Source organism: Nyctereutes procyonoides, unplaced genomic scaffold, assembly GCF_905146905.1.
Source record: "Nyctereutes procyonoides isolate TBG_1078 unplaced genomic scaffold, NYPRO_anot_genome, whole genome shotgun sequence".
Taxonomy (NCBI): Eukaryota; Metazoa; Chordata; class Mammalia; order Carnivora; family Canidae; genus Nyctereutes; species Nyctereutes procyonoides.
In genome coordinates this window covers 17780955-17807820 of record NW_026575051.1, presented here as the reverse complement: position 1 = coordinate 17807820, position 26866 = coordinate 17780955, and the positions used below count along the sequence as shown (strand labels likewise).

General features: G+C 35.6%; 1 protein-coding gene across 1 annotated transcript; it reads left to right on the top strand.

The window, feature by feature from the left end:
• Positions 1 to 10319: 10319 nt before the first annotated feature.
• On the top strand, positions 10320 to 15173 carry LOC129512473 (beta-defensin 110-like). Its single transcript, XM_055329710.1, has 2 exons — positions 10320 to 10374; positions 15025 to 15173. Exons 1-2 carry the CDS (start codon positions 10320 to 10322, stop codon positions 15171 to 15173), a joined length of 204 nt encoding a protein of 67 aa, XP_055185685.1.
• Positions 15174 to 26866: the final 11693 nt, after the last annotated feature.

The following is a 26866-nucleotide window of genomic DNA, read 5'->3' as shown; positions in this document are numbered from 1 at the left end:
TTAGTCCTTAAAGTCAAATAAATGAATCTTAAAAGATCTTTGCATTACAATGATCATAATGACCATAACTTCAGGGAAGCAAACAACTCATAATAGAGAATTTTTAATATGGAATATTTCTTCTTCTATTAATAATCATCCAAATCTGAGTTCATGCAGTTTTGTTTCATTGTGGATTGTCATTTGAGGGATCAGGAATAAACAATAAACTTGCTCTAGTAATTCCATGATGCCTCTAGGAATCCTTCTTCTATTTAAAATTTCAAGTTCTCCCCAGATAATACAGTAACACTCCCAGATTCTCCCTATAAGCTTTTGTATTAATTTGGCCATTAGTTACTCAGATAACACCAAGACACTATGTTCAAACAGTTAAGCTTTCAATAGTAGGGAATATTGTATATTGGTAAAGTGGATGGCTAAGCCTCGTATTTCCAGATTTCAAATGATGGCTCTGCTACTTACTAGGTGAGTGACCCTAGGCAATTTGCTTACATTTTAAGATTTTAGCTTTCTCAGCTGTGGAATGGATATAGTTACACTACATATTCTGTCTAATAATTAAATCCCAGAAGATACAGCATTTATTAAGTCTATAATAATTAATGGTCACTAAATATTAATCAGTGTTAATAAATTGAAATTAATTATTAAACATTGAGTTAATAAAATAGAATAATAAAATTAAATAATAAATAGTAAAAATGAAATTGAATGTAAAATAATAAAATTATATTAATAGCTATCATTAACTAATAAATATTAAATAATAATATTTTGGGAGTGATGATACTGGTAGTACTAGTCTGGTCTGGACTTGAAATCATGAATGCTTATGACACCTTTAATGTAGTTAAATGGCAGAATAATGCTTAACTACTTGAGTTAAATTAATAAAATGAAAACATCAAACAACAGGACATTCATAATTACTGGAACTGAAAGTTCTAATTGTATGAGTCAAGTTGAGATCAATATGGAAAAAGATATTTGGTAATGTCTATAATTCTCCCCTCCAATGCAGGATTATCACCTTTTACAATTCTAAGTAATGAAATAATAAGACAAAAGAGAGATGATCTGGTGTTATATTGCAGTCAAAATTTTTTTTTTCAGAGAAGAAACTCAAAGTGTATTTAAAAGTTGTGACTATGCTTACAATACTTTAATAAAAAATAAAGTATTAGGCTTTCAAAGGTAATGCATGACTTAAGTTTTTCAAAAGATTTCAAAGTGTGCTTCTAGACACTGTCATACATGGACCAAAAAAAAAAAAAAAACAAAGGCGACAAAAACTTTGGCAAGCAAAGTATTAGTCCATAGCAGCTTGGTAAAGTTTACTTTTATACAAAGATTCTTCAATTTGCATTTATTCTTGTTACAGGAGCAGAAAGAACTGATATGCCAAGTGGAGTCTTAGCTATAATAGCAAAAATAATTATTTTAAAAAGCCTGTAATCTATGAAAATGTGTACCATACAGCATCTATAGAAACTGGATAATTGCAAACCTTGTGATTATTGCCTCTTCTAAAGAAACAGTTAACCCCCCAAACTCACATGAATATGAGCATGAATATGAGCACACACAGACACACAGCCCTGCACAGGGTGGAAGACTACCAGCTTGGCGTGGGTAGATGGTCAGTGGCTACATGATCCCTTTATGCTTGTCACATTTTCTTATTTATTTGACAAAAAAAATGAGTTTACTTCAGTGCAAAATGCTGTTACTTTGCTAGAGCAGAGAGAAAAACATCAGTCTCTAACTTGGGACTTGGGACTAACTTGGGAAGCTCATATTTCAGTGTAGGCAGCAAATATGAAAATTATAAATATTATCTAGAGTACTATCTTATATGGTAAATAAAAACAAAGACCAACCCGGTAGTTTGAGAATTTTACCTGTTTTTGCCATATTTATTTTGAAAAATTGTAGAACTTAAGGAAAAGCTGTAGACTGGTTTACTAATGAATACCTGTATACCTGTCATCTAGATTCATCTAACCAATTGTTAACATGTTGATATTTTGGTACAGGGTGTGTGTGTGTGTGTGGTGTGTGTGTGTGTGTGTGTGTGTGTGGTGGTGTTCTTGTCTACTTTCTTAAAATTATTTGAAGATAAATTTTAGCTATCTTTACAATTTATGAAATACTTTGGCATGTATCCCTTATATATTATGGTATCTTCCTTTATAACCATAGTTATATAGTTATGTTACTATACACAAGAGAGTGACATTGATAAACAACACGTTATCTAAATAGTCTATATTCAAAGTACACTAATTTTTGATGATGTCTTTTACATCTATGAGGCTAATATACTTTGAAAAATGGGAAAAAATATACAGAGAAATATATTAGTTGACCTTTTACTTTGTTGTCTGTAAACATTTCTCCAAACTCTGATGACAATTTTCTGAACTTCAAAATGGTGAATCTAATATCAGAAGTGAGTACTAGAACTTTGGAACTGTGGAGAGACAGTCCATAGCTGGTAGCCCCAAGGCAAAGGAAGTGATAGGGAACTTTGATGAGGTCCTGTTGTTCTCCTTATCCCTGAACTCAATTAAATCCATGTGGGAGGACAGAATAATTTCCTATGGCTCTGCTTGATTTAGCTAGATATAATAGATAATAAATTAGCTTTCTCTTCTGTCACAAACCAGCTTGGTCCTGTAGGGGAAAATAAAAGTTATCTCTGAAGGTTTATCTCTATTTTATATCTACATTTTTTTTTCAGAAAATCTTACTTGTATGAGCTTGCTAGATTTATCTTACTATTTTCTTCTAGAAAGTCTGTAAAACATTTTTATTGAGATAAGAAGTAACAAAGACTTAATAAGGAAAGTGCAAAAATAATTTGTACGATACATAAACAAAACTCATTTATTGGCCTAAAGATTTTTTTTCTCCATTTAACCACCAAATAGAATGTACTTTTATTATTTTTTTGTACCATTTTTATTATCCAAGACAGTTGAGTTTTTTTGATGGGCCCAAAGGATTGGATGCCATACTACTAATGGAATAGATCATTTGTTTTCTTCTTTAAGTATTGAAAAGAATTGAATCTATGTGAAAAGAAAAAAAACAATAGAATGAGGATAAAAAATATGAGAAAACAGTCCTTCAACCTTATATTTGACATGATAAGATATTTTATATCTATTATAGATAGATATCTATCTATTATAGTTCTAACTTAAATAACTTTATGATGCTTAAATTTGAATACGATTTTTTTTACATTGCTTTTTCTTAAAATGTAGATGCCATGAGATTTGATTAAGAATAGCATTTCAGTTAAGAGGTCTAGTTCTGATGTAGACAAGCAGAGATTGATATCTGAATGCTGACACTCTTCCCTAAAAATCTTTATAAGTCGCTTAATCTTTAAGATTTTAATTTTTATAATTTCTAAACAAATTCTCATGAGCTATGAAGATTCACTGAAATAACAATGATAGACTGATAGACTATTTTTTTTGCCTGATGGACTTATAACACTCCTTAAAAGTGTAGATAATTTGCATCTAAATATCATTGGTTTGAGCCCTAACAGTGTAGATCTACTACATATATGTATGCAAACACATAAATATTTAACTTAATTTTAAGCACATATATAAGAAAAGTATAGTTAAGAGATTTCTTTTTTTGCATACAAAACCCTGAGATTAAAATGAGAAAAAAAATTATGTTACTTTTCCAAGATCATTCATTTCTTAAGTGGCACCATCCAAATGTGAAACAATATATGATAGATTCTTAATTCTCTCTCTCTCTCACTCTCTTTTTTTTTTTTTTACCTTTTGGAAGAATAACATATCAAAATTTGTGGTGTAAGAAATTGTATACCCATAGGGATGCCTGGGTGACTCAGTGGTTGAGCATCTGCCTTTGGCTCAGGTCTAATCCTGGGATCCTGGGATAGAGTTCTTGCATCAGGCAGGGAGCCTGTTTCTCCCTTTGCTTATGTCTCTGCCTCTCTCTCATGAATAAATAAATAAAATATTTTTAAAAAGAAATTTTATACCCATAAATTATTATGTTTTGAAAAAGATTTCAAAATAATGAGCTAAATATCCAACTTATGAAATCAGAAAGGATCATAGAATAAATCAAGTAAAAAAATGAAAGAAATATTGAAGATATGAAGAGAAATCAGTTAATTAAATAGAGATACAGTAGAGGATCAACAAAAGCAAGTAGTAATTTTTTCATTAACTACGTTGATAAAATGTATAAACTATAAACTCCTGGTAATCCTAATCAAAAGAAAAAGTCTACCTAAATATTGTCCAATATTCCTTGACTTTGTATGATTTTCCCATTACACTTAGCAAGGAGGGGTACATTTACTGAGAGACATTTAGCTAAGGTTAATCTTTAATCTCACTTCTGGATCCTGTATAGGGTGTTATAAGAGAAATTAATGAGAAATAATAACTAATGAGGATTGGTTTCTGATTTTCAAGAATAATTTTTATTCTGAGGCACCTGGATGGCTCCATTGGGAAAGCTTGCAACTTTTGACTTCCATGTTGTGAGTTTGAACCTGATGTTGGTTGTAGAGATTACTTAAAAATAAAATCTTAAAAGGAGAATTTTTGTTTTACACATAAAATTTAGGATAGGGGTATAGATATCAAACTCATTTATTGAAAGGAATGGCACAAGGAAATACAAGAGAATGACTTGTGAAAACTTACAAAAAGAAAAGGTAAGGCAAATGTGCATATGCTGCATAGGCAAGATATCCCAGTGGCCAAGGGGAAGCCAGTTAAGAATGAGCTCTTGTCTTCACTATCTCCCTGTGTGTACCTGTCGAAGAGATCGCCATGTCAGATTCTGTAGCCTCATCTTGTGCAAGTTGGTTATGTGGCCATCCAATTCCATAATGGATTTCACCTGTTCTTTCACCTAATAAATCTCAAGGAAGTCACATAAGTATAATCACTTTTTTCAGTGGCTTGTTTTTACAGTTCCATTAGCAACTAATTCACATATTTTTCCAAGCGTCATACACACTTGCATTCAACTTATTCCATCTTCATTTCTGGTTTCTTGAAATCCTGAAGGAATATTCAGCCATCTCGTTGTTCTGGATGTTTATCCATTTCTTAGTTTGCTCTCTTTCTTCATAATATTGGTAAAGCCATATTATTATAGTCAAGGTAGTAGGACATGGACAGATGGTTGGTAGGTGTGGAACTCCAAGTTGATCCAACAGTTGATGGTGGCCTCCATGTTCTATGGTTAGTTCTGTTGTTAATTCATTTTTTCATGTCAGATATTGAAAATGGTTCACATGAGGACTGGATCAGAAATATCTCTGAGGGGATCCCTGGGTGGCTCAGCAGTTTAGCGCCTGCCTTCCGCCCAGTGCGTGATCCTGGAGTCCCGGGATCGAGTCCCACATCAGGCTCCTGCATGGAGCTGCTTCTTCCTCTGTCTGTGTCTCTGCCTCTCTCTGTGTGTCTCTCATGAACGAATAAATAAAATCTTAGAAAAATATATCTCTGAGAATACACAGCAAAAATCAGAGCATAGTACTGGGTTTCGTGAATAAGACTTTTATGCCATGCTATGCATAGTTCTGCTTAGAAGGTATACTTAAGTGGGTTAGGATGACTTTTGAATTATTAGCAAATCCCCATACTTAGTAGCATATACATTTAAAATCAATATATGTAAAAGGAACTATGATAAATTACTCATCTTATCTGGATCTCACTGTGTACATCTATGTAATAAAAAATTCTCTTTGGTAAATTCTAACTCTAGGTTCCTAGGTGTCATAATATTAAGTATTTTGAACATTTTGATATTAGAATGGGAAGTGTCTTTGAAACGTGTGTAAAAGATTGAGGAGATCACTGAGATATCATTTTTACCTTGATTTTTTAGTAAGTTAAATCCACTACTAATGGAATTATAATGGCCCTAGCATCTTCTGCAAAAAGGGTCATTTTAAGAGAAGTACAGACAGATGATATTTCACACAAAAATAAAATAGACTTTCTCTCAGTCTAAGTTCTTTGTATATGACACTATTCAACAAAAAATTCAAATGGTCTCAAGTGATAAGCCTCAGTAGTCAGAACCACTTGCTAGGGAATGCCTAAGATTAAAAGGTTGTTTCCTTATTTCATGAATCTCTGTCTCTCTCTCTCTCTCTCTCTCTCTCTCTCCCCTCTGTGTTTTATTCTATGCAATAACTACAGTCATTCATTTCCATCATACAATCTGGAGAGTCATGATCTGGAAGGGAAAAAGAAAAACTGAAAATACAACAATGAAAGTGATGTATGGCTTATAGTTAACCAATACCTGATGGTTAGGTTGACACAACATTTGTTTTATTATTTTATTTTAAATGTTATATTTTTTCTTCTAGCTTGTTGGAGGTTTAAACCTGTTCAGAAGTGAAGTAGGAATTTCATTGAAATAGTTCTATGATATAACTCTGTCTAGACAGATGTCTTTACCTTTTTTCTGAGAAGAAATTTCCTATCAGGTATTTTCACTGTCTTTCTTCCTTTTCTGAGGTTTGTATGATTGTGTATTAAAGAAATTCCATATCAAGGTAAAATGTAATATGTGCCATTACAGTGATTCAAATAAAATACTATGATGGGTAAGGAGAGCCAAAAGATACAAACTTGTGATTATAAAATAAATGTCATGGAGAGGTAATGTACAACACAATGGCTATAGTTAATAATACTGTGTTGCCTATTTGCAAGTTGTTGAGAAAGTAGATCTTAAAAGTTGTCATCACAAGGAAAAAAAAGTATAATTAAGTATGGTGATGGGTATCAACTATACTTAATACAGTGATCATTTCATAATGTATGCAAATATCAAATAATTATGTTGTACACCTGAAACTAATGTCATGCTATATGTCATTATACTTCAACAACAACAACAACAGAAGAGAGTGAGAGATAGAAAAACATCTGTATCTACTATAGCTCTCCTAAGATGTCTAGGTGAGGAGTGCTCTAGGAAAGGAGATTATATATATTGAGATGGTTTATATTTTAAGGATGTTATTGGACATGCTTTCTAACCCTTAAAGTACCTCCCATGGAAATAAGAAGAAGGATGGTTGTTTTATCTCAGTCAAGGGTATTAACCTAACCTGACATCCAGAGGCTAATGTCACCTGGAGGTGACTCTGCATGCAAAGAATGGCTGGATGAAGGATATTTCCTGTGGATACCTTCTACCACACTGGTGCCTGCTATGGACTGAATGTCTGTGTCCCCCCAGAATTTATATGTTGAAACCTAATTCCCAATGTGATGGTATTTGGGGGTAAGGCTTTTGGGAGGTCATGAAACCCTCATGAATGGGATTAGTGCCCTTACAGAAGGGGCCCCACAGAGCTCCCTCTGTGCGTTTGCCATGGGAAAACACAACCAGAAGACAGCCATCGATGAAACTGGAAGCAGACCCTCACCATACACCAGATCTGCCAGCATCTTGATCTTATACTTTTCAGCTTCCAGGAATGCAAGAAATAAATTTCTGTAGCTTATAAACAATACATACAAACACACATAAAATAAAATAAATCAAAATAAAATAAAACAAATAAATACTATTGCTCTCAAAAGAGGAAATACTCACTTTTTATTTATTTATTATTTATTTTTTTTCTTTTTCACTTTTTAAAAAGTATTCAGGGAAGATGTCACATACGCTGAATGAGATTTGGTTTGAAGCAAGTTCCATGAAGGCAGAAGCATCTGTTTTGTTTCTCCATCTTCCTAGGGGACAGCAGATTATGTGACATATAGTAAAAGCCCAATAAAGATTAAAGAAATGACTGTATGAATATCTGGATAGAACAAAAAAGCAAAATTGGGGACACAATATTTAGGAATTCCCAATCTATGGAGCAGGAAAAGGAAAGGTACAAAGTAAAGAACTTTCAAAGAAGTGAAGGAGGAACAAACATAAACCATACAAAGGATGAGATTGTTTCCAGGAAGACTTGCTGATAAACAGTATCAAACATTAAGAATTGCCAGAAGGTGTGCATGGATGTCTCAGTCCATTGAGTGGCACACTTCCTGATTTTGGCTCAGGTCATGATCTCAGGGTTGTGAGGTCAACTCTGTGTGGGGCTCTGTGCTGGATGTGGAACCTGTTTAGAAGTCTTGCTCTCCTTTTCCCTCTGCCCTTCCCCCCTTCAAAAAAAGAAAAATAAAAAGGAAAGAAAGAATTACCAGAAGATGGGCCCTTGTTTGATAAAGTGAGCATAACAGGTTCCTAATTTTGAGAAGATTCCAAACATGCTTAATCGTTTCATCCTCTGAGAACTAGATTACAGGTTAAATAATAACACAAGTTTAAAAAGAGTGCTCAGGGTAAATGCTTTTCTATGCTTCTATTTCTCTAAGTCTTGTGTCTGCTTCACTTGAGTTTTAGTGAACAAAAACCCAGTACTAACAGTCTCAAGTCTCTGTGCCTATGACTACTTGAGTTTTGGGTTTAAACAGTCATTAATAGGGGCTTTCATTAAAAATAGCACAAATAGATAGTGTTTCCAGTCACATGTATTGAATCTTTTGCTAAATGTTTTCCTTGAATTAACTCTATTAATCTTTTATAAAAGCTCTTTGAGGTTGTCCATTCCTTGATTTTTTTTTAATTCTTTAATCATGAAAGACATACACACACACACACACAGAGAGAGAGAGAGAGAGAGAGAGAGAGAGAGAGAGAGAGAGGCAGAGACACAGGCAGAGGGAGAAGCAGGCTCCATGCAGGGAGCCGGATGTGGGACTTGATCCCAGGTCTCCAGGATCAGGCCCTGGGCCAAAGGAGGCGCTAAACCACTGAGCCACCCAGGCTGCCTGTCTTGGCAAATTTTAGTGCTCAATAACTATTCGTTAAATAAATGTTGCATAGTGATACATTAAAGTGGTCTTCTTCCTATCAGCTGAGGCTGAATTTTCAGGGATTTTTTTTCTTTTCCAGAAAAAAAGCAAAACTATCTCAAGTTCCTCACATTTGATTTAAATCCAGTTTCTGTTAGAACTTTATTATTTGAAACATTTTTTGGTAAAGAATAATGAATCTTAGGCAAGTAAATTAATCTCTTTTGATTTCACTTTTCTCATCTGTAACATGAGGGGGTGTGATTATCTCTAAGCAGCCTTACATTCTTTACCCATCTATGACAGATTCTACAACCCTGGGTTTCAGTTTTCTGATGGTTAGTAGTTTGAATGAATCAGGTTTCTTGGAGTAATATGTGGCCCTTTATAGCAGTTTTAGCACTCCAGGATCTTGTTAGAAGTACAATTGTTAGACTCCATTCTAGACCTACTAAATCAGAAATACTGGAGGTGGGGCCTTGCAATTTGTTTTTAACAAGCCCTCTAGGGGATTGTGATGCAGCTAAAGTTTAAGAACCATTGTCCTAGAAAATCTTTTGACTTGGTGGTAGGAGAGGATCAATTAGCTGTTCTCCGTTCTCCGATGCTAACAGCATCGGCTTCTGGGTATTGTGCAAAACTTCCAGCTTTTCCTCCTATGTGTGAAATGACAGATGTGGGCAATATGCAAATTGGATTAAATACACTTTCAGTTTCATCAGCAGAATTAAAAAACAGTAGACATTAGAATTGTGAAATCAGATAATTTATTATAGGAAATTCCTAAGTCTTTGAAATTTTAAGTCATACTTAAAAATCTATTGTGTACAGTATTTCCCATATTCATTAGTGAATCCAGAATATTTTGATCAAGTTACATTTAAATAATTACACAGATATTAATCTAAATAAACAATTCCACCTCCCTGGTTCTCAACTGTAAACAAAAGTGATCTCAATGGAAACGTATAGCTATAAAATTCCAATGTTTCAGACATTCAGTAATTTATTTTTTTCAGTAATTTAATATTAAAAATATTAGAATATTTAACATCATGTAACATAAAATAGAGGAATATATTGCTATAACATTTCCACCCTGATGTTTTAGCAATACAAGCACATTTCTTCTACAAGTCTCTTAAAGTTTGTGTTTTCAGGAGAATCTATTTAAGGTAACAGAAGCAGATTTTACTTTTATGGGAAAAATTTAATAATAATTCTTGTGACTGTGTTCTTTGAGCATGACACAATTCAACCAAGCATACAAATGTTCTCACTGTTGATAAGCCTCAGTAGTTAAAACCACTTCCTAGGAGAATATAAAAATAAAAGGATTCTCTCTTTTCTTATTTGGAAACACCTGACTTTAAAAAGATCTGGTGACATTTATTTTTTTTCCTAAGAAATTCCACCATGAAGATTCATCTCTTTTTCTTTATTCTGCTCTTTTGGGTCACAATTTTACCAGGTAACATGAAATGTTTATGGACTTATTTGTGCTAATGAATTTGAGGAGACATAAGTTGTTTCTTGTTAAAAGTATAGTAATAATATAGGGATTAAAACATTTTTATATGAACTGCAATGTGGTACTCTGGCTTGGACCCCAGAAGAGGAAAAAAAATGTTTTTAAAAGACAATAGTGGGAAAACTGGTGAAATGTGAATAAAATTTACAATTTAGTTGATAGTATTTTATCAATGTTCATTTTTTTAGTTTTGATAATGTAAGCATGGTTATGTGAGATGTTACCATAATGAGAGTTTCGCCTCTATTACCTTTGCAACTCTTCTATAAATCTAAACTGACTTCGAAATAAAAAGTTTAAAACAATTAGATAAATACATTAGTCTTGTCAGCTTTATCCTGAAACAATTTGTTAGAATTTATTCTTACTGGAAGAAAAATATTCTGTATGATAAACAACAGATAAGGGATAGATGGTTCAGTGCCAGAGAAAGATCTATTTAGCTTTTCCTTCCTTTCGTTCTATACCAGTATAATACTTCCAGTGAGCAGAAGCCTTTCTTACTCTTCTGCTCTAGGTATACAGACAAATCATGTCCTTTGTTAGCTTTTATATATACAGTCCTGGTCACTACCTCTCTGTCTTTGAGTGCTATAGATCACATGGATGTTGAGTATAACACCTTGTACACAAGCTGTTTCTCATGAGTTTTTTTTCTACCCTCAAAGGCTACCTTTTCACACCAATTATGTAACAAGATTCTCTCCTCCTGAGTTAATATGTAAGTATGACTTGTAAGGAAATATAATAATACATTTTGGAAAAGAAGAGATCATGGAGTCTACTACCTTCTTTTTTAAAGAAATTAAGATGAAAGGATTAGCTCAAGTTTACCTAATTGGCACTAAAATTAGATTCAAATTTTACTACTTTCAGAAAATATTCTTTTTAGTTCCTGGCTGATTTCTTTAGCCCCAATAGACATCACAATAGAGGCCTAGGAGAGTAAATTAGCTTATTCTTTCATTATAAATATTATATAATCATATTGATGATCTAAAAATATATACACAATTAAATGATAAATATCATTTAAAAATTGCAAGTGGGTAAAATTCTAAATAGAGACCAGCATCACTAAAGTAACAAAAAATTACAATCCATTGTTCATCTAACTAAGAGAATATAACTTCCTTTCTCTCTGTTCAAAAATTCCCTCCACTCAAAAATTCAAAAAGATCTCTGGATTTTTTTCCCAGCTCTTTCTAGAAAGGGCCAAAAAGAAATTCTATACAGATTCATACAGCTTTTAACATGTGATAAATCTTTTTCTTCTTTTAATTTCAACAATAGCTAGCATGAATAGATAATTATGTCAAGCTTTTTTCTGTTTTAGTAACTTATTTTTCCTTTGTAAGAGCTATATCAGGTGTATCTACCAATAGTGAAAGCTATTCGTACATCAACAAACTGGAAAAATCATGTGTCCGTAGACTTAGAGATTAAAAACCAGTTGGGGATACAGTAACATAGATTACAACATCAGTGTTATTAACTTTTTGTATGTTTTTTTCTTTTATTTTCAAAGGAAAGCCATTGTACTTGTTAATCACATATCAACCAAACTTTTAGAACCACCATTACTGACAAAAAAAATCTCAAAGTAAAAAAATATATATATATGTCAAGTTACATATTTTTTCTACAACTTTAGAAAAGTTGTGATAGGAAATATAGACATTGTAAAAAATAATAAAGCAATAAGGATGTTGTCTTTCAACTTACAGTTCATCATATGGTGGTTGATTTAAATTGCATAAAATGTTATATGTATGACTCTTCTAGAGTTCTTCAGTTGTTTTTCGCATCTCACCTGCAAAGTATAGAAGTCCTTACTCAAAATTGAGGTAGTAAACCTCATTCTTTTTTCCAACTTGGATGCTTACAGATGAAGAGATGTCCAGATATAAGCCACTAAACTGTCTACACAGGAAAATTTCCACTGAAGTCACTTCACTTTCCTCCTCATTTTGAGAGCTTATAAATGCACCAAATGTCTAGAACTGGGATGTTGTTTCACTCTCATCTATTGTTTTAGTTTATCTGCCACACTGAAAAAAATTGTTATTGCCAATAATCACTTCTCTTCAAATCTGACATGTAATTTGAATGTGGGATAGTATAGCTTTTTTTTTAAGATTTTTTTATTTATTCATTTGAGAGAGAGAGAGAGCAGGTAAGCAAGATCATGAGCAGTGGGGAAGGTCAGAGGGAGAGGGAAAAACAGACTCCTTGCTGAAAAGGGAGACCAATGCAGGACTTGATCCCAAGACTTCAGAATCATGACCTGAGCAGATGTCCAACTGACTGAGCCACCCAGGTGCCCCTAGGATAGTATAATTTTGTGTTGAAAGAATAGTGATTATTCCCCACCCCTGTCCCCCATTTTCCAAGAAGCTTAATGGTAGCCTAAAGAACAAAATAGCAGGTGAGTGAAAATAAAAAGAAAGTATAGGTTGAAAAATATTCTAGGAAATATCTTGCCCATTTCTAACTTATATGTTAGGTAAAACCTTATGTTTTGTTTAAAGAAATTCCTTAGCATATGAACATGTTGATAGATGCAATCTGAATGATACGTATGAAGTGATTTTATGAAAGCAGTGTAAAGAGACTTACTTTCCTGAAAGTGATCAGAAGAGACTTCAGAGAAGACAGTATTTGAACAATATATCTGAAGATGGAGATAATATGTTTGGCTTATCACGGCATCACTAGAAAAGTAATTTTAATCACTTAAAGCAGTGTTTTCAATTAGAGGCAACTTTCCCCCCAAAGGGACATTGTTCAATGTCTGGAGACTTTTTAAATTGTCACAACTGGTACTATTGGCATCTAGTGAGTGGAGGCCAAGGATGTTGCTAAACATTCTTAAATCAACAGGATAGTATCCCACGGCAAAGAATTATTCAACTCAATAGTGTTTAGGGTGAGAAACCCTGCACTTAGGGATTGGTTTAGAGCTTAACAGGGAATATATATTATAGTTGAATGAGTGGGTGGGGGCTTACAAGGATGAATATTAGTGATTCAAAGACACAGGCCTGAGGAATACACATATGTAGGGCTCAAAGTGAGAAAAAGAAGATAATATTTTTAGAAAGGTGAAAAAGCCAAAGAATGAATAAGAGAAGGAGTGAGGCCAATTTAGGGTGGAATACTGAACAACATGGTGATAAGTGTGATAGCCCTCTTGTCTAAAGTGAGTATAATTCAGGTTTCTGTCACTGGCAATTCATACATCGGTTTGAAAACAGTAACTCCTCAGAAACTGTACAATAAATGATGACATTTAGAAGTTAACATTTACTCTGCACAAAGTAACTTTTTTTCTGCTGTTAATTGTGTCATATTTTTCATTGCTTCAATTATAGTAAGAAGAGAGCTAATTTTAATAGAAGAACTAGTTTTATATCAGCTATTTATACTAATAATATAGATAATGTAGCTCTGAGTCTAGGTATTCACTAAGAAGTATCACAACTCATCGCCAACTCTTGGAAACATAGACTACATGTCTAGGTAGAAAGGCTGGGTCTTTAAAGTTACTGATTGGAACACCAAACCTAATTAATGTTTGAATTAGTGGCAAAATTTATTTGCTTTCATACTATGAACATAAAAAAATATTTGTCTGCCTTTTGGTCAGTTATTGGCAATATTTAGAATTCTCCCTCACCAGTTCCCCTCAATCTCACTATAGGAGTAAGATGATTTCTTATCAAAAGTGATATGTCTAAAAAAATACTTGAAAACATAGGTTTTCTGAAAACACATGGGTCAACACATATGGTGAAATATAAAATTAAAGTATTTTTGGTTTGGAATGAATCTTACAATCTATTAGACCAACATCTTCCAATTCCCCAAGTATCTCCAGCTACTTTAATTTTAACCTTAAGTGAAAGTCAATCTACAAGCTACAAGATAAAACATGTAGTTCAGAGCACTGGCAATGTTAGAAATCATGTAATGCCCAATAATGGCTGGCCTCACCTTCTAATCATTCCCATTTTTTTAACCAATGCTGTCTTCAGACATGTGTCTAAGGTAGATAATTTCTGTGGTGAAGTAAATCCCAAAATACCCAGGAGAGTTGTACGAATTCAGACAAATTGCTTAACATTGCTTCCCACTCAACATTTTGGCAAAGTAAAATCAAGCTGCAGTAGAAATCTGTCGAAGAACCAAGAAAGTAAAACATTTTGTCTAAATAATGTTTGTGAGAACAGAAAAGGGGAGCTCAAATTCAATTGGATAATTGTGGAGAGAAGGTCAATTATGAGCACTTTTTAAACTGTTGATTTGGGGAACTATACTTGAGTTACTACACAGTGACTTGTAAGGAAGCAAGCTGGCACGTCTAACTTAGGTCCAAGACACTTTCTGATTTTCAGGATTTTCTTTTGCACCAAGGGATGGTACCTTCACCTAAACTTTCCTCACTAAGATTTTCCCAGTCATTAATTAAAAGGGAGATATTTTCCTTTGGCCTACACAATAATTTTCTACTTCTTGGACTTTCTCCCTTTAAAATATAGGTGTGTTATAGCTAAATTGTTAATTTCAGTCATTCTTTCCTTCTTACAGCCACAAAGAAATATCCCCAATATGGTAGCTTGGATTTGAGGAGACAGTGCAGAAAGGGTAATGGCCGATGTAGACTTGAGTGCCATGAAAGTGAAATTAGAATTGCTTTCTGCATGCGACCTGCAACTCATTGCTGCTTGCAGAAGTAAAGCTGACAGAAGACAAGAAAGAGATACATGCTCCAAGAAGAAAGAACCAGTGTTACTAAGTCTTCTCAGAATATTCTTCAAGGCCTGTGTATCTCAATTAAATAAAATTTAATATCGAGCCATTCAGATGTGGTTCTATGTCACACATGTATCTGGTGCCTTTATATTGCATTTTCTCTTGATCTCTTGGTGCCAGAAGTAAGCAGAATTTATTTTATGCAAGTTCCTCAAGAACTCTTCAAAGTTCTATGTGCTATGTGTTGGTCGACATAAGTAATACCATAAGAAACCCTAGGTCAAAGAAATGGGAGAAATGTATTTCTGCAAGCCTCCAATAGAAATGTGCTTTAATTTTATCTTTAAACACTGCTCTATAGATTTTTCCATGAAACAATATAAATCCATAGGGCTTGTGAGACTAGATATTGAGAGTGCAGATCCTGCGCATGAGAGAAAGAGAAGACTCAGTATAAGAACAGAAGAGCTAAATCAAAATGAGGTCCAATTTCTGTCCTTATTATTTTCTAAGGATTTGTCTATTTGAGAAAGAGAGAGAACACGAGTGGAGGAGCAGAGGGAGGAGAGAGAGTCTCAAGCAGACTGCACTGAGCATGGAGCTGAATGAGGGGCTCTATCTCATGACCCTGAATCATGATCTGAGCTGGAACCACGAGTCAGACTCTTTTTTTTTTTCACCACCCAGGCACCCCTCTGATTATTTATTATTTAGTGGAGAAAAAAAATGTGTATCAGAAAAAAAAAGAGTGAATAAAAATGAAAGAGAAGAGTGCCATGAAGGTATTACATTTTTTGATGAAGAAAGACAGAAACTATGGCTAACAACTGAGTTGGGCTCCTCAGTCCTGAGATGATCCTGTCTGAGGAAACACCCAGTGACAGAAAGGAGGAGTAACCTGAATTTTCAGCTCCACTCTGCCTGAGTTCCTCTTGCTACTTCCTCTGAAGGGCCACAGTATTTTCCCCTACAACATTCTTAGCAATGCATATGTATCATACAGTTGCTATTAGAAAATGCATATTCTACTTCTTTTATGAGTTTAGGAATACACCTTAGTTATTGGTATTAATTTGGAATTATTTTTTTTATAAAAAAAAATCATCAGTAGCATAGCAAAGACATAAAACAGTAACTTCTCTTCCCCCAAAATAAAATTGAACATATTTTTGATCATTTAACTAAGTAAAATGAAATTTATTTTGTGGATATATGTGACCCAGTCTTGGGCTCAGAGGAGATGAGAAGTCAGAGTTTCCAGGCCTCACCCTCTGGATATATTTATTCTTCTTTCCTTCCTTCTTTCCATCATCCTTACTTCTTTTCTTTCTACTTTTTCTTTTATTTCTTTTTATTTTAGGTATAGTTGACACACAGTATTATATTAGTTTCAGGTGTAAAACTAATTGTGATTTGACAATTTGACATCACAAAGTGCTTACTGTAGTGTAGTTGCCATTTGCCATCTCTTGATGTTTTTATTACGGCATTTCTTTACATCTTCTAAACGCAAATATGAGATACAGGGGTTCGTGTTCATACTAAGCATTATGTATTATGGTGACATGCACAGAGAAAGGAAGAATTTTTCACTATTTAGATCAAGTTTTTTTATATATTTCCATCATAAGGGGCTATTTACTTTTTTTGTTTTATTTCAATAAAAATATGAGTTCCCATTATGAAGCAATTACTTTCTAAGCACACATTGGAGACTCACATGCATTATCTTTCACATATTTTAATAATGTAAAATAGACTTTGAGTTATCAATGTGTTCCTTGCAGTAATATTTATATTGCAAGTATAATAAATAAAAAAGTATTCAAAAATATTTTATAGTATTTATTTAAACAGAATTTTTCTACCTGAAAACTATTGACTTTTTGACCCAGACAATTCTTTGTTGTGGCAGCTATCCTATGCACGTATCTGCAGCAATGGGATGTTTCTTATTATCCCTTACCTACCAGATGCCAAAGCACCTCTTCCCCTAATTGTGACAATCAAAAACGTCTATCTACATTTTCCATTATCCCCTTTAGAAGCAAAAATCACTCCTGATTTAGAAACACTAGCTTATAAATAAGCATCCATTCTCACAGAAATTTAAAAATTAAAAAAAAATGGAAACAAAAAAATCAATAATGTTTTCAGGCAGCACATTTTCTGTGTCTTATAAAAACTATTTGAAATTTTCATATTTTATTACATATGGGATAGAGATGATATATTGGTGATCCTGAAAAAAATTAGCCCAACTTTTGAATAATAAATATAGTAGCCATATTGAGAAGAAATGAAATGTTTGATTTTAACTTACCCAACCAGACTATCATTGTATCAAGACCTATCATGTAGAATTGAGAAGCTTAATATAATATTAATATGGAACAAATAAGAATTGTGTTTTTTTCCTTGCAAAGTTTTGTTGGATGTAAATATAGTAAAAGCTGCTTCAGTTTAAAAAAAAAAAGAAAAAGAAAAAGAATTGTGTTTTTTATTGGCCACCAAGAAGCAGTAGATGATAAGAGGTTTTCTGGGAGATACCCAAGACATCTCTGCATTTGAACTAATCTGTACTGGTAGACCCTCCAATCCTCAGTGCTTAAAAGAGAAAACCAAAACCATCTACATTTCTGAACTGGTCTCTCCTTGTATGGCTCAGTGTATATTCAATCTGCCAGCCTTCCTTCAGCCCAAGGAATTAATATGACAAACTTGAAGGAGAATATAAACCTATGGGCATCAACTATGACATTAATAGTCTTCCCTGCAGAAACCTTTTAACTGTGTGCTGTCTGTGAGATTGACTAAACATTCTAGAAGCCCTTTTGATAAAGTTCTGCATCCTATTTACTTAGAAAGAGGCGTCACTAATTATTCATATTGACCTCAGAATTTGTTTACAACAACTAAAAAGGAAACATAAAAGGACAAAAGCTAAATACTTACATAAGTAAGTAATACATAAGGAAAGATTTCTGGCAAATCTCTTGCTCATGCATTGTAACTTTCATTGGATTAACTGACAAAACAACTAGATAATATTAAACTGCATTTGATCCTTGAACAACATGAGTTTGAAGTGTATGAATCCATTAATATGTGTATTTTCTAAGATAAATACACTATAGCACTACAAATGTATTTTGTCTCCCTTATGATTTTCTTAATAGCATTTTCTTTCCTGTAGCTTACTTTATTGTAAGAATACAGTATATGATATATATGGCATACATAATACATGTCAATTGACTTTATATTATCCATAGGCTTCTAGTCAACAGTAGGCTATATGCAGTTAAGTTTGGGGGGAGTCAGAAGTCATATGTGTATTTTCAACAGTGTGGGAAGATGGGAGGTGGTGGTCAATGCCTCTAAGTCCCGCATTTTCCAAGGGTCAATTGTAGTTAGCTCTAAAGAGCTGAAAGTTTTACATTTTTCTCTCATTTAGTCCAGATTTGAAATTTTCATGCAGTGTATTTTCCTTCAGTTTTAGCTTTCTATGAATCTCGATTTGTAGTGACCCTGATGAAATAGGGTCAACACCACCAGGTGTTGGGTATTTTTATTGTAGTTAATAGCTCAATACACTCCTGAATCAGTTAAAAGCATGCTGTTGAAATGAGGTCTATCATCATCATATTCCCATATAGGACTAGGAGCAGAAGATATCACACATTCAAATCTGTTCCATTTTAGTATTTATTTCATCTCAATGTCCTTGGACAAGGACAAAGTCTAATTCTAATAGTAATTTACTCAGATAACATCTGACTAATAGCTTGCTTCTTCTTGGGTATGATGTTGCAGGTTGGCATTTGAAAATAAAAAAAAATTACAGCTCCTATCTTAAGGAACTGATATTTACTTATTACAAACTGAGTTTTAAGTAACTATACACTTTGATAGAGTTAAAAAAATGAGTAAGACATGAGATCTGCTTCCAAGAAGAGCAATGTCAATTCATAACACTGACAATATGTTAGAGATTGCATTCCACACCCCATATCTCATTTATTTACTCACTCAATAGGTACTCCTTGAGAACCTACTATGTGTAGCTATAATGTAATAAGATTGGGATACATCAATATACAAAACAGACAATATTTCCTATCTTTGTGGAGCTCATATTCTAGAAGTGGAGACAAATGTAGACAGTAAAGATAGTAAATAAGCAAATTTCTGTTAGAGAGTTAAGGGACTCAAAAGTGACATTTTAAATAGGATTTTTAAAATTGACAGAGGCCAAGAAGCATCATGGAAACACACATGAGATTGATGGAGAATGCCTGTGAAGAGGCCTAGAGAAGAATGAGTTGGGAGGAGAGTCCTGTGTGAGCTCATCAGAAACGATATGTTTTGGCAGATTACCCAGAGTTTTTTTAGGAATGAGAAGGGATCTTAGTCTTCTATTCTGAGTGGACTTTAACCAGAGGAAAAACGTGAATTGAATTTCGTTTTTGTTTTGTTTTGTTTTGTTTTTTAAAGCCTCCGAAATGCTTTCCTGAGTTAGGAGATATTAATGTAATATAAATCATACATTATGGTAGCTCAGTCCAAGGTGCTAACAATAAAAACAATGAGGAATGGTAGGGTTCTGGATATTTTAAAAGTAGAATTAGCCATATTTCATGAAAGATTTTCTTTCTTTAACCTACTTTCTAATCTGCTCTATTCTATTCTTCACCAGCCTTCTTGAAAAACAGCCAGGACTCATAATCTCCACTCTCTGCCCCATACATTAACCCACCCATCAATTAACTGAAAATCTTCTTACTGATGTTTTAATTCTTCATCTTGTGGATTGCTGCACACTGCTCAAGTTGATCACTGTTTTGACAAGTATCTGACAATTATTAGATGGTCTCTAAATGGATGGAGTGGCTTCTAGTACCTTTTCCCTGAGTCCCTTTTCTTCTTGTTTTATATGCTTTCCTGAGATTATCTTGTTTGCTGTAATGACTTCTGTGATCAACAAATATTTTTTTCTCAATCTTCCCAAACCATAAAGTTGTATTTATTTCTGGCTGGGGAACTTATCTGCCTGGCCTCCAAATTCCTTAATCTCAGTATATCCGAAATAGAGCCCTGGGTAGCACTGACATTTTCACAATATTAATTCTGCCAATCCATGAGCATGGAATATTTTTCCATCTCTTTGTGTCTCCCTCAATTTCTTTCAGAAGTGTTCTGTAGTTTTTAGGGTATAAATCCTTTACCTCTTTGGTTAGGTTTATTCCTAGGTATCTTATGCTTTTTGGTGCAATTGTAAATGGGATTGACTCCTTAATTTCTCTTTCTTCAGTTTCATTGTTAGTATATAGAAATGCCACTGATTTCTGGGCATTGATGTTTGTATCCTGCCACACTGCTGAATTGCTGTATGAGTTCTAGCAATCTTGGAGTGGAGTCTTTTGGGTGTATAGTATCATGTCATCTGCAAGAGGGAGAGTTTGACTTCTTCTTGCCAATTTGAATCCCTTTTATTTCTTTTTTTTGTCTGATTGCTGAGGCTAGGACTTCTACTGTGTTGAATAGCAGTGGTGAGAGTGGACATCCCTGTCATTTTCCTGATCTTAGGGGAAAGGCTCCCAGTTTTTCCCCATTGAGATGATTATTTGCTGTGGGCTTTGTGTAGATGGCTTTACAGATGCTGAGGAATGTTCCCTCTATCCCTACACTCTGAAGAGTTTTGATTAGGAATCTATGCTGTATTTTGTCAAATGCTTTCTTTGCATCTACTGAGAGGATCATATGGTTCTTGTTTTTTCTCTTGTTGATATGATCTATCACGTTGATTGTTTTATGAATGTTGAACCAGCCTTGCATCCTGGGGATAAACTCCACTTGGTCATGGTGAATAATCTTCTTAATGTACTATTGGATCCTATTGGCTAGTATCTTGTTGAGAATTTTTGCATCTGTGTTCATCAGGGATATTGGTCTATAATTCTCCTTTTTTGGTGGGGTCTTTGGTTTTGAATTAAGGTGATGTTGACCTCATAGAACGAGTTTGGAAGTATTCTATCCTTTTCTATCTTTAGGAACAGCTTCAGTAGAATAGATATGATTTCTTCTTTAAACGTTTGATAGAATTCCCCTGGGAAGTCATCTGGCCCTGGACTTTGTGTTTTGAGAGGGTTTTGATGACATCTTCAATTTCCTCCCTGGTTATTGGGCTCCCTGGTTATTGGGCTCCTCCCAGGTTTTCTTTCTTCCTGTTCCAGTTTTGGTAGTTTGTGGTTTTCCAGAAATGCATCCATTTCTTCTAGATTGCCTAATTTATAGGCATATAGCTTCTCATAATATGTTTTTAAAATCATTTGTATTTCTTTGGTATTGGTTGCAATCTCTCCTTTTTCATTCATGATTTTATTAATTCTTTCAAAGAACCAACTCCTGGTTTTGTTGATCTGTTCTACAGTTCTTCTGGTCTCTTTCATTGAGTTGTCTCTTCTCCTGGGTGTAGGTTTTATTTGCTGTTCTTTCTCCAGTTCCTTTAGGTGCAAAGTTAGCTTTTGTATTTGATTTTTTTCCCAGTTTTTTGAGGGATGCTTGTATTGAGATGTATTTCCCTCTCAGGACTGCTTTTGCTGTATCGCATAGATTTTGAAAAGTTATATCTTCATTCTCATTAGTTTCCATGAATCTTTTTAATTCTTCTCTAATTTCCTGATTGACCCTTCTTTTATCTGGATGCTCTTTAACCTCCACGTGTTTGAGATTCTTACAAATTTCTTCTTATGATTGAGTTCAAGTTTCAAAGCGTTGTGCTCTGAAAATATGCAGGGGAGAATTCCAATCTTTTGGTATGGGTTAAGACCTGATTTGTGACCCAGTATGCGGTCTATTCTGGAGGAATAAAGTTGCATTTGGATGTAAAGTTCTGTAAATATCTGTGAAACCCATCTGGCCCAGTGTATCATTTAAAGTCCTTGTTTCTTTAGTAATGTTGTGCTTAGAATATCTGTCATTTGTAGAAAAGGCCGTGTTAAAGTCTCCCAGTATAAGTGTATTATTATCTAAGTATGTCTTAACTTTGGTTATTAATTGATATACTTGGCAGCTCCCACATTAGGGGCATAAATATTCATGATTGTTAGGTCTTCTTGTTGGATAGATCCTTTAAGTATGATATAGTGCCCCTCCCTCTTACTACAGTCTTTGGGATAAACTTTAATTTATCTGATATGAGGATTGCTTCCCCTGCTTTCTTTCGAGGACCATTTGAATGGTAAACGGTTCTCCCTTTTATTTTCAGGCTGGAGGTGTCCTTAAGTCTCAAATGAGTCTCTTATAGATAGCAAATAGATGGGTCTTGCTTTTTTTATCCAGTCTGAAACCCTGCATCTTTTGATGGAATCATTAAGCCCAGTCACGTTCAGAGTTACTATTCAAAGATATGAATTTAGTGTCATCATAATACCTATTTAGTCCATGTTTTTGTGGATTATTTCTTTGGACTTCCTCTTTCTTTTACAGAGTCCCCCTTAATATTTCTTGCAGAGCTGGTTTGGTGGTCACACATTCTTTCAGTTTCTATCTTGGAAGCTCTTTATCTCTCCTTCTATTCTGAATGAGAGCCTTGCTGGATAAACTATTCTTGGCTGCATGTTCTTCTCATTTAGGACCCTGAATATATCCTGCCAGCCCTTTCTGGCCTGCCAGGTCTCTGAGGAGAGGTCTGCTGTTAATCTAATATTTCTCCCCTTATAAGTTAGGGATCTCTTGTCTCTAGCTGCTTTAAGGATTTTCTCTTTCTCTTTGGAATTTGCAAGTTTCACTATTAGATGTCAAGCTATTGGACAGTTTTTATTGATTTTAGGGGGGGATCTCTCTATCTCCTGGATCTGAATGCCTTTTTCCCTCCCCAAATTAGGGAAGTTCTCTGCTATGATTTGTTCAAATATGCTTTCTGGTCCTCTGTCCCTTTCCACGCCCTCTGGAACCCCAATTAAACATAGATTTTTCCTTCTGAGGTTGTCATTTATTTCCCTTAACCTTTCCTCCTGGTCTTTTAATTGTTTTCTCTTTTTTCCTCAGCATCCTTCCTTGCCATCAACCTGTCTTCTATGTCACTCACTCTTTCTTCTACTTCATTAACCCTCGTCGTTTGGACCTCCAGTTTGGCTTGCATCTCATTGAATTGATTTTTAATTTTGGCCTGATTAGATTTAAATTCTACAGTTATGAAGTCTCTTGAATCCTTTATACTTTATTCCAGACCCACCAGTAGCTTTATAATTGTGCTTCTGAATTGGCTTTTATACATCGAACTGTAATCCAAATTCTGTAACTCTGTGGCAGAGAGTACTGTTTGTACTCTCTTGTGATAATCACCCCTTGTGATTCTTTCTTTTGTGGTAAGATCTTCTTTCTAGTCATTTTGCTCAGTGTGAAGTGGCTAAAAACAAGTTGTACTGGAAAAAGGAAGGAAAAAAAAAGAAAAACAAACAACAACAACAACAACAAAAACAAGGGGGTATCCTCTGGTTCTATATACTGTAAATCCCTCGACTTCTCCTGGAGCTTTCCAGCGCTGCTCTGTCCAGAACTTGCTCTTCCCTGTCCTTCCAGCTGGTCTTCTGGGGGAGGGGCTGCTGTGCTGGCTCTCAGGTGTGTGCACCTGGGGGAGCTGCCCCCCCCACCGGGTACCGGGCTCAGTCGGAGCTGGTTACCCATGAGGCCCCTGTCCCCTGGCGGCTCCCCCCCTCCCAGGCACAGGGTGACACCAGGAGGAACAACCCCACTGGCGGCGGCCAGCCCTCCAGCCCTAGAGTTAGTTCCTGCAGTAACCACCGCAGCTCCCAGTCCGCAGGGGCCTGGATGCTCCGGGGACGGGCGGGGGGCGCTGACCTGCACAGCTCGGGGGCTCCCATGGCAGGAGCGTCCTCAACGTCCTGTGTCCTCCCCGCCTCCGCCTATCGGGGGGAGTGCAGGATCCCCGCTGTGTCCCCAGCACCCTGGGTCCGGTGCCTGCGCCGCTGGCATCGCTCCCAGGGCAGTGGACCCCCAGTGGACTCGGTGGAGTGTGCGACTCAGGCGTTGGAGAAATATAACATAGAGAAGGACATTGCGGCCCATATTAAGAAGGAGTTTGACAAGAAGTACAACCCCACCTGGCACTGCATCGTGGGGAGGAACTTCGGTAGTTATGTGACACATGAAACCAAACACTTCATCTACTTCTACCTGGGCCAAGTGGCCATTCAGGGCGCCATGCAGGGCGCAGCCCCCTCCGCCCAGAGCCCCCGACGCCCGGCTTCTCCCCGAGGCCCCGCGGGGCGCTCCAGCCCTTTACCGCGCTCGGCTGCGGGGTGTGGGGCGCTCCCCCCAGGGCACCTCCTCTGTTAGTGACCCCGGGAGGCTGGGGGCCCCACCGCCCTCCTGCGGTCCTGCCTGGGTTCCCCGCTGAGCGCCTTTCCCTCCGGGAAGAGTCCGGTGCGGATTGTTAAAGTTCCCGCTTCCCGAGCCGGCTCTCCTGTCCCGGGGCTCCCGCCCCCCGTAGCCCGGCTCCTCGCGGGGCCCTCCCCCACTGGATTCTTTTTTATCTTTATTTTTCCTCCTTCCCACCTTGCTAGAAGCGCAAACCCTTGCCTCTGTAGCGTTCCAGCTTCTCTCTTTAAATCTCAGGTCGAACCGTAGGTGTGCAGGATGGTTTGGACGTGACCTAGTGAGTTGGTGGGGCGCGTGGGGTGAGGCCCTGCTCCTCCGCCTGCTTGCCCCGCCCCCTCACTAATTGTTAACATCAAGTAAACAGCATCAAAGGCTAAAACACTTATCGCTGCTCTTCTTCCTGGTACTCTTATCCTCAAATCCCAAAGTTACCAAATTGGGCTGCTTCTAAGTCACAAGTATCTCCCATGCTCACTTTCTTCTTTTCGTTCGAAATTCCATTAACTTATCTTTCTCATTATTTCTTACTTAGAACATTCTAAAAACATGCATATAGCCTCCTTGCTACAAAACTTTCTCTAATTCCTTCCTTAAAGGGAAGATGGTGCCTAACATTTCCATAGTTTCACGATTCTATTTACGAGAATATTCAGCGCCTCAGCTGTGGCAGTCTTGTGTCACCAGTGCCCAATTTGCCATCCCTGTTTTCTGACACGCCCATATCTCCTCAGTCTTGCTAAAAGTCACACCGTTCTCCATACATCTCAAATTATTTCAGATACCATATCCATGTTTAATATGATTAATATATATGGCTTGAAAGTACTTCCCCTCAATTCCTAGAAATAATGCTATTGGTTTTTCAAGGTGCAGCTAAAGGTCCCCTCCTCAGTAAAATGATTGAAGGGTACACTTGTTTGGAGTCCAACATAAGTAACCTTGAAGCACTCAACACTTCTACTCTTTCTGAAACCCTGTGCAGAGTTTTTTACTTCAGTTGTTCTTATAGGTGAAATGAGAATGGTTATACCTATCTTATAAGATTATTAGAGCATTAAGTCAGATAATGAATACTATTTGTTTAGTAAAGAGCCTGAAACCTAATGAATACCGAATAAAGTATAGCTTTTGATAATTGTTGTGGTAGTGGTGGTAAAATAGACTTTTCCAGGGTATGGCTCTTTAATTTATGCTTTGAGAACATTTTATTCATACCTCAGGATTGTCTTTGCAAGTGAACCATACAATTTCTACGTCCTCATTTCCAAACAAAAATTGGCTTACTTTGGGGAATGAGGAGCTTACTTATTTTATTCATTTTTGCATCTGCATCCAGCACAGGGCCGAATACAAATAATTGCTTACTTAAATGTGTCTTGTATGAATCACAAAAGAAGGTTTCTCTTAATATAATAGTGAAAGTGAAGAAAAAACAATGATTTAATAAAAGTTTTCTTTTAAACCTGATGCAAATCTATAAACAGCTCATACTGATGACAATAAAACTTATTATACTAATTGTGGGCTACAGCACATTATATCATTTGATTGCCACACAACCCTCTGAAGTAGACATTATTCAACAACATAATTTATAGTTGAAGATATCAGTACAAGCATTAAGTCATTGGCTCAGTTGACATAGGACATAACTGATAGATTGTAATAAAATCCAGAGAGTTTTCCTGTATATAACAGCAATTAAATATCGATCTCTGGTACCATATTCTTTCACTCAATCATTTTGTCAGGTATTTACACATTTCTGTTTCAAGCATTTTACTACATGCTGAAATAAATCAGTGAACAAGGCAAACAGTAGCCTAACCTAACGTAGCTTTAAGACTAGAGGTTTGTGTTCACAGTATGGCAGGGCATACATGCTAATAACACTGCTTCATGTGGGGTCAGTTTTAAGTATAAATCCAAGTGGAAAATAAAAACAAAGTGTATGAGAATAACCTGATTTTGAAGGCTTATTCAATTTTTTAAAAGATTTTATTTATTTTTTCATGAGAGGCACAGACAGAGAGGCAGAGACACAGGCAGAAGCAGAAGCAGGCTCACTCCCTAAGGCAGGCGCTAAACCACTGAGCCACCCAGGGATCCCCAGCTTATTCATTTTTTGACATTATAAGAGAAGCTTACATATTTTATCTCATTATAACTTTTAAAATTTTACAAAACCTCGATTTCATGAGGAAACCAAAATCCAGGGGACTGAATCACTTGACCAATGTATCACAGCTAATAAATACAGTGTGCATGATTG

Coding starts and splice junctions, on each gene's coding strand:
- LOC129512473 (XM_055329710.1), top strand. CDS start 10,320: ATGAAGATTCATCTCTTTTTCTTTATTCTGCTCTTTTGGGTCACAATT. Junction 10,375..15,024: donor TTGGGTCACAATTTTACCAG/GTAACATGAAAT, acceptor TCCTTCTTACAG/CCACAAAGAAATATCCCCAA.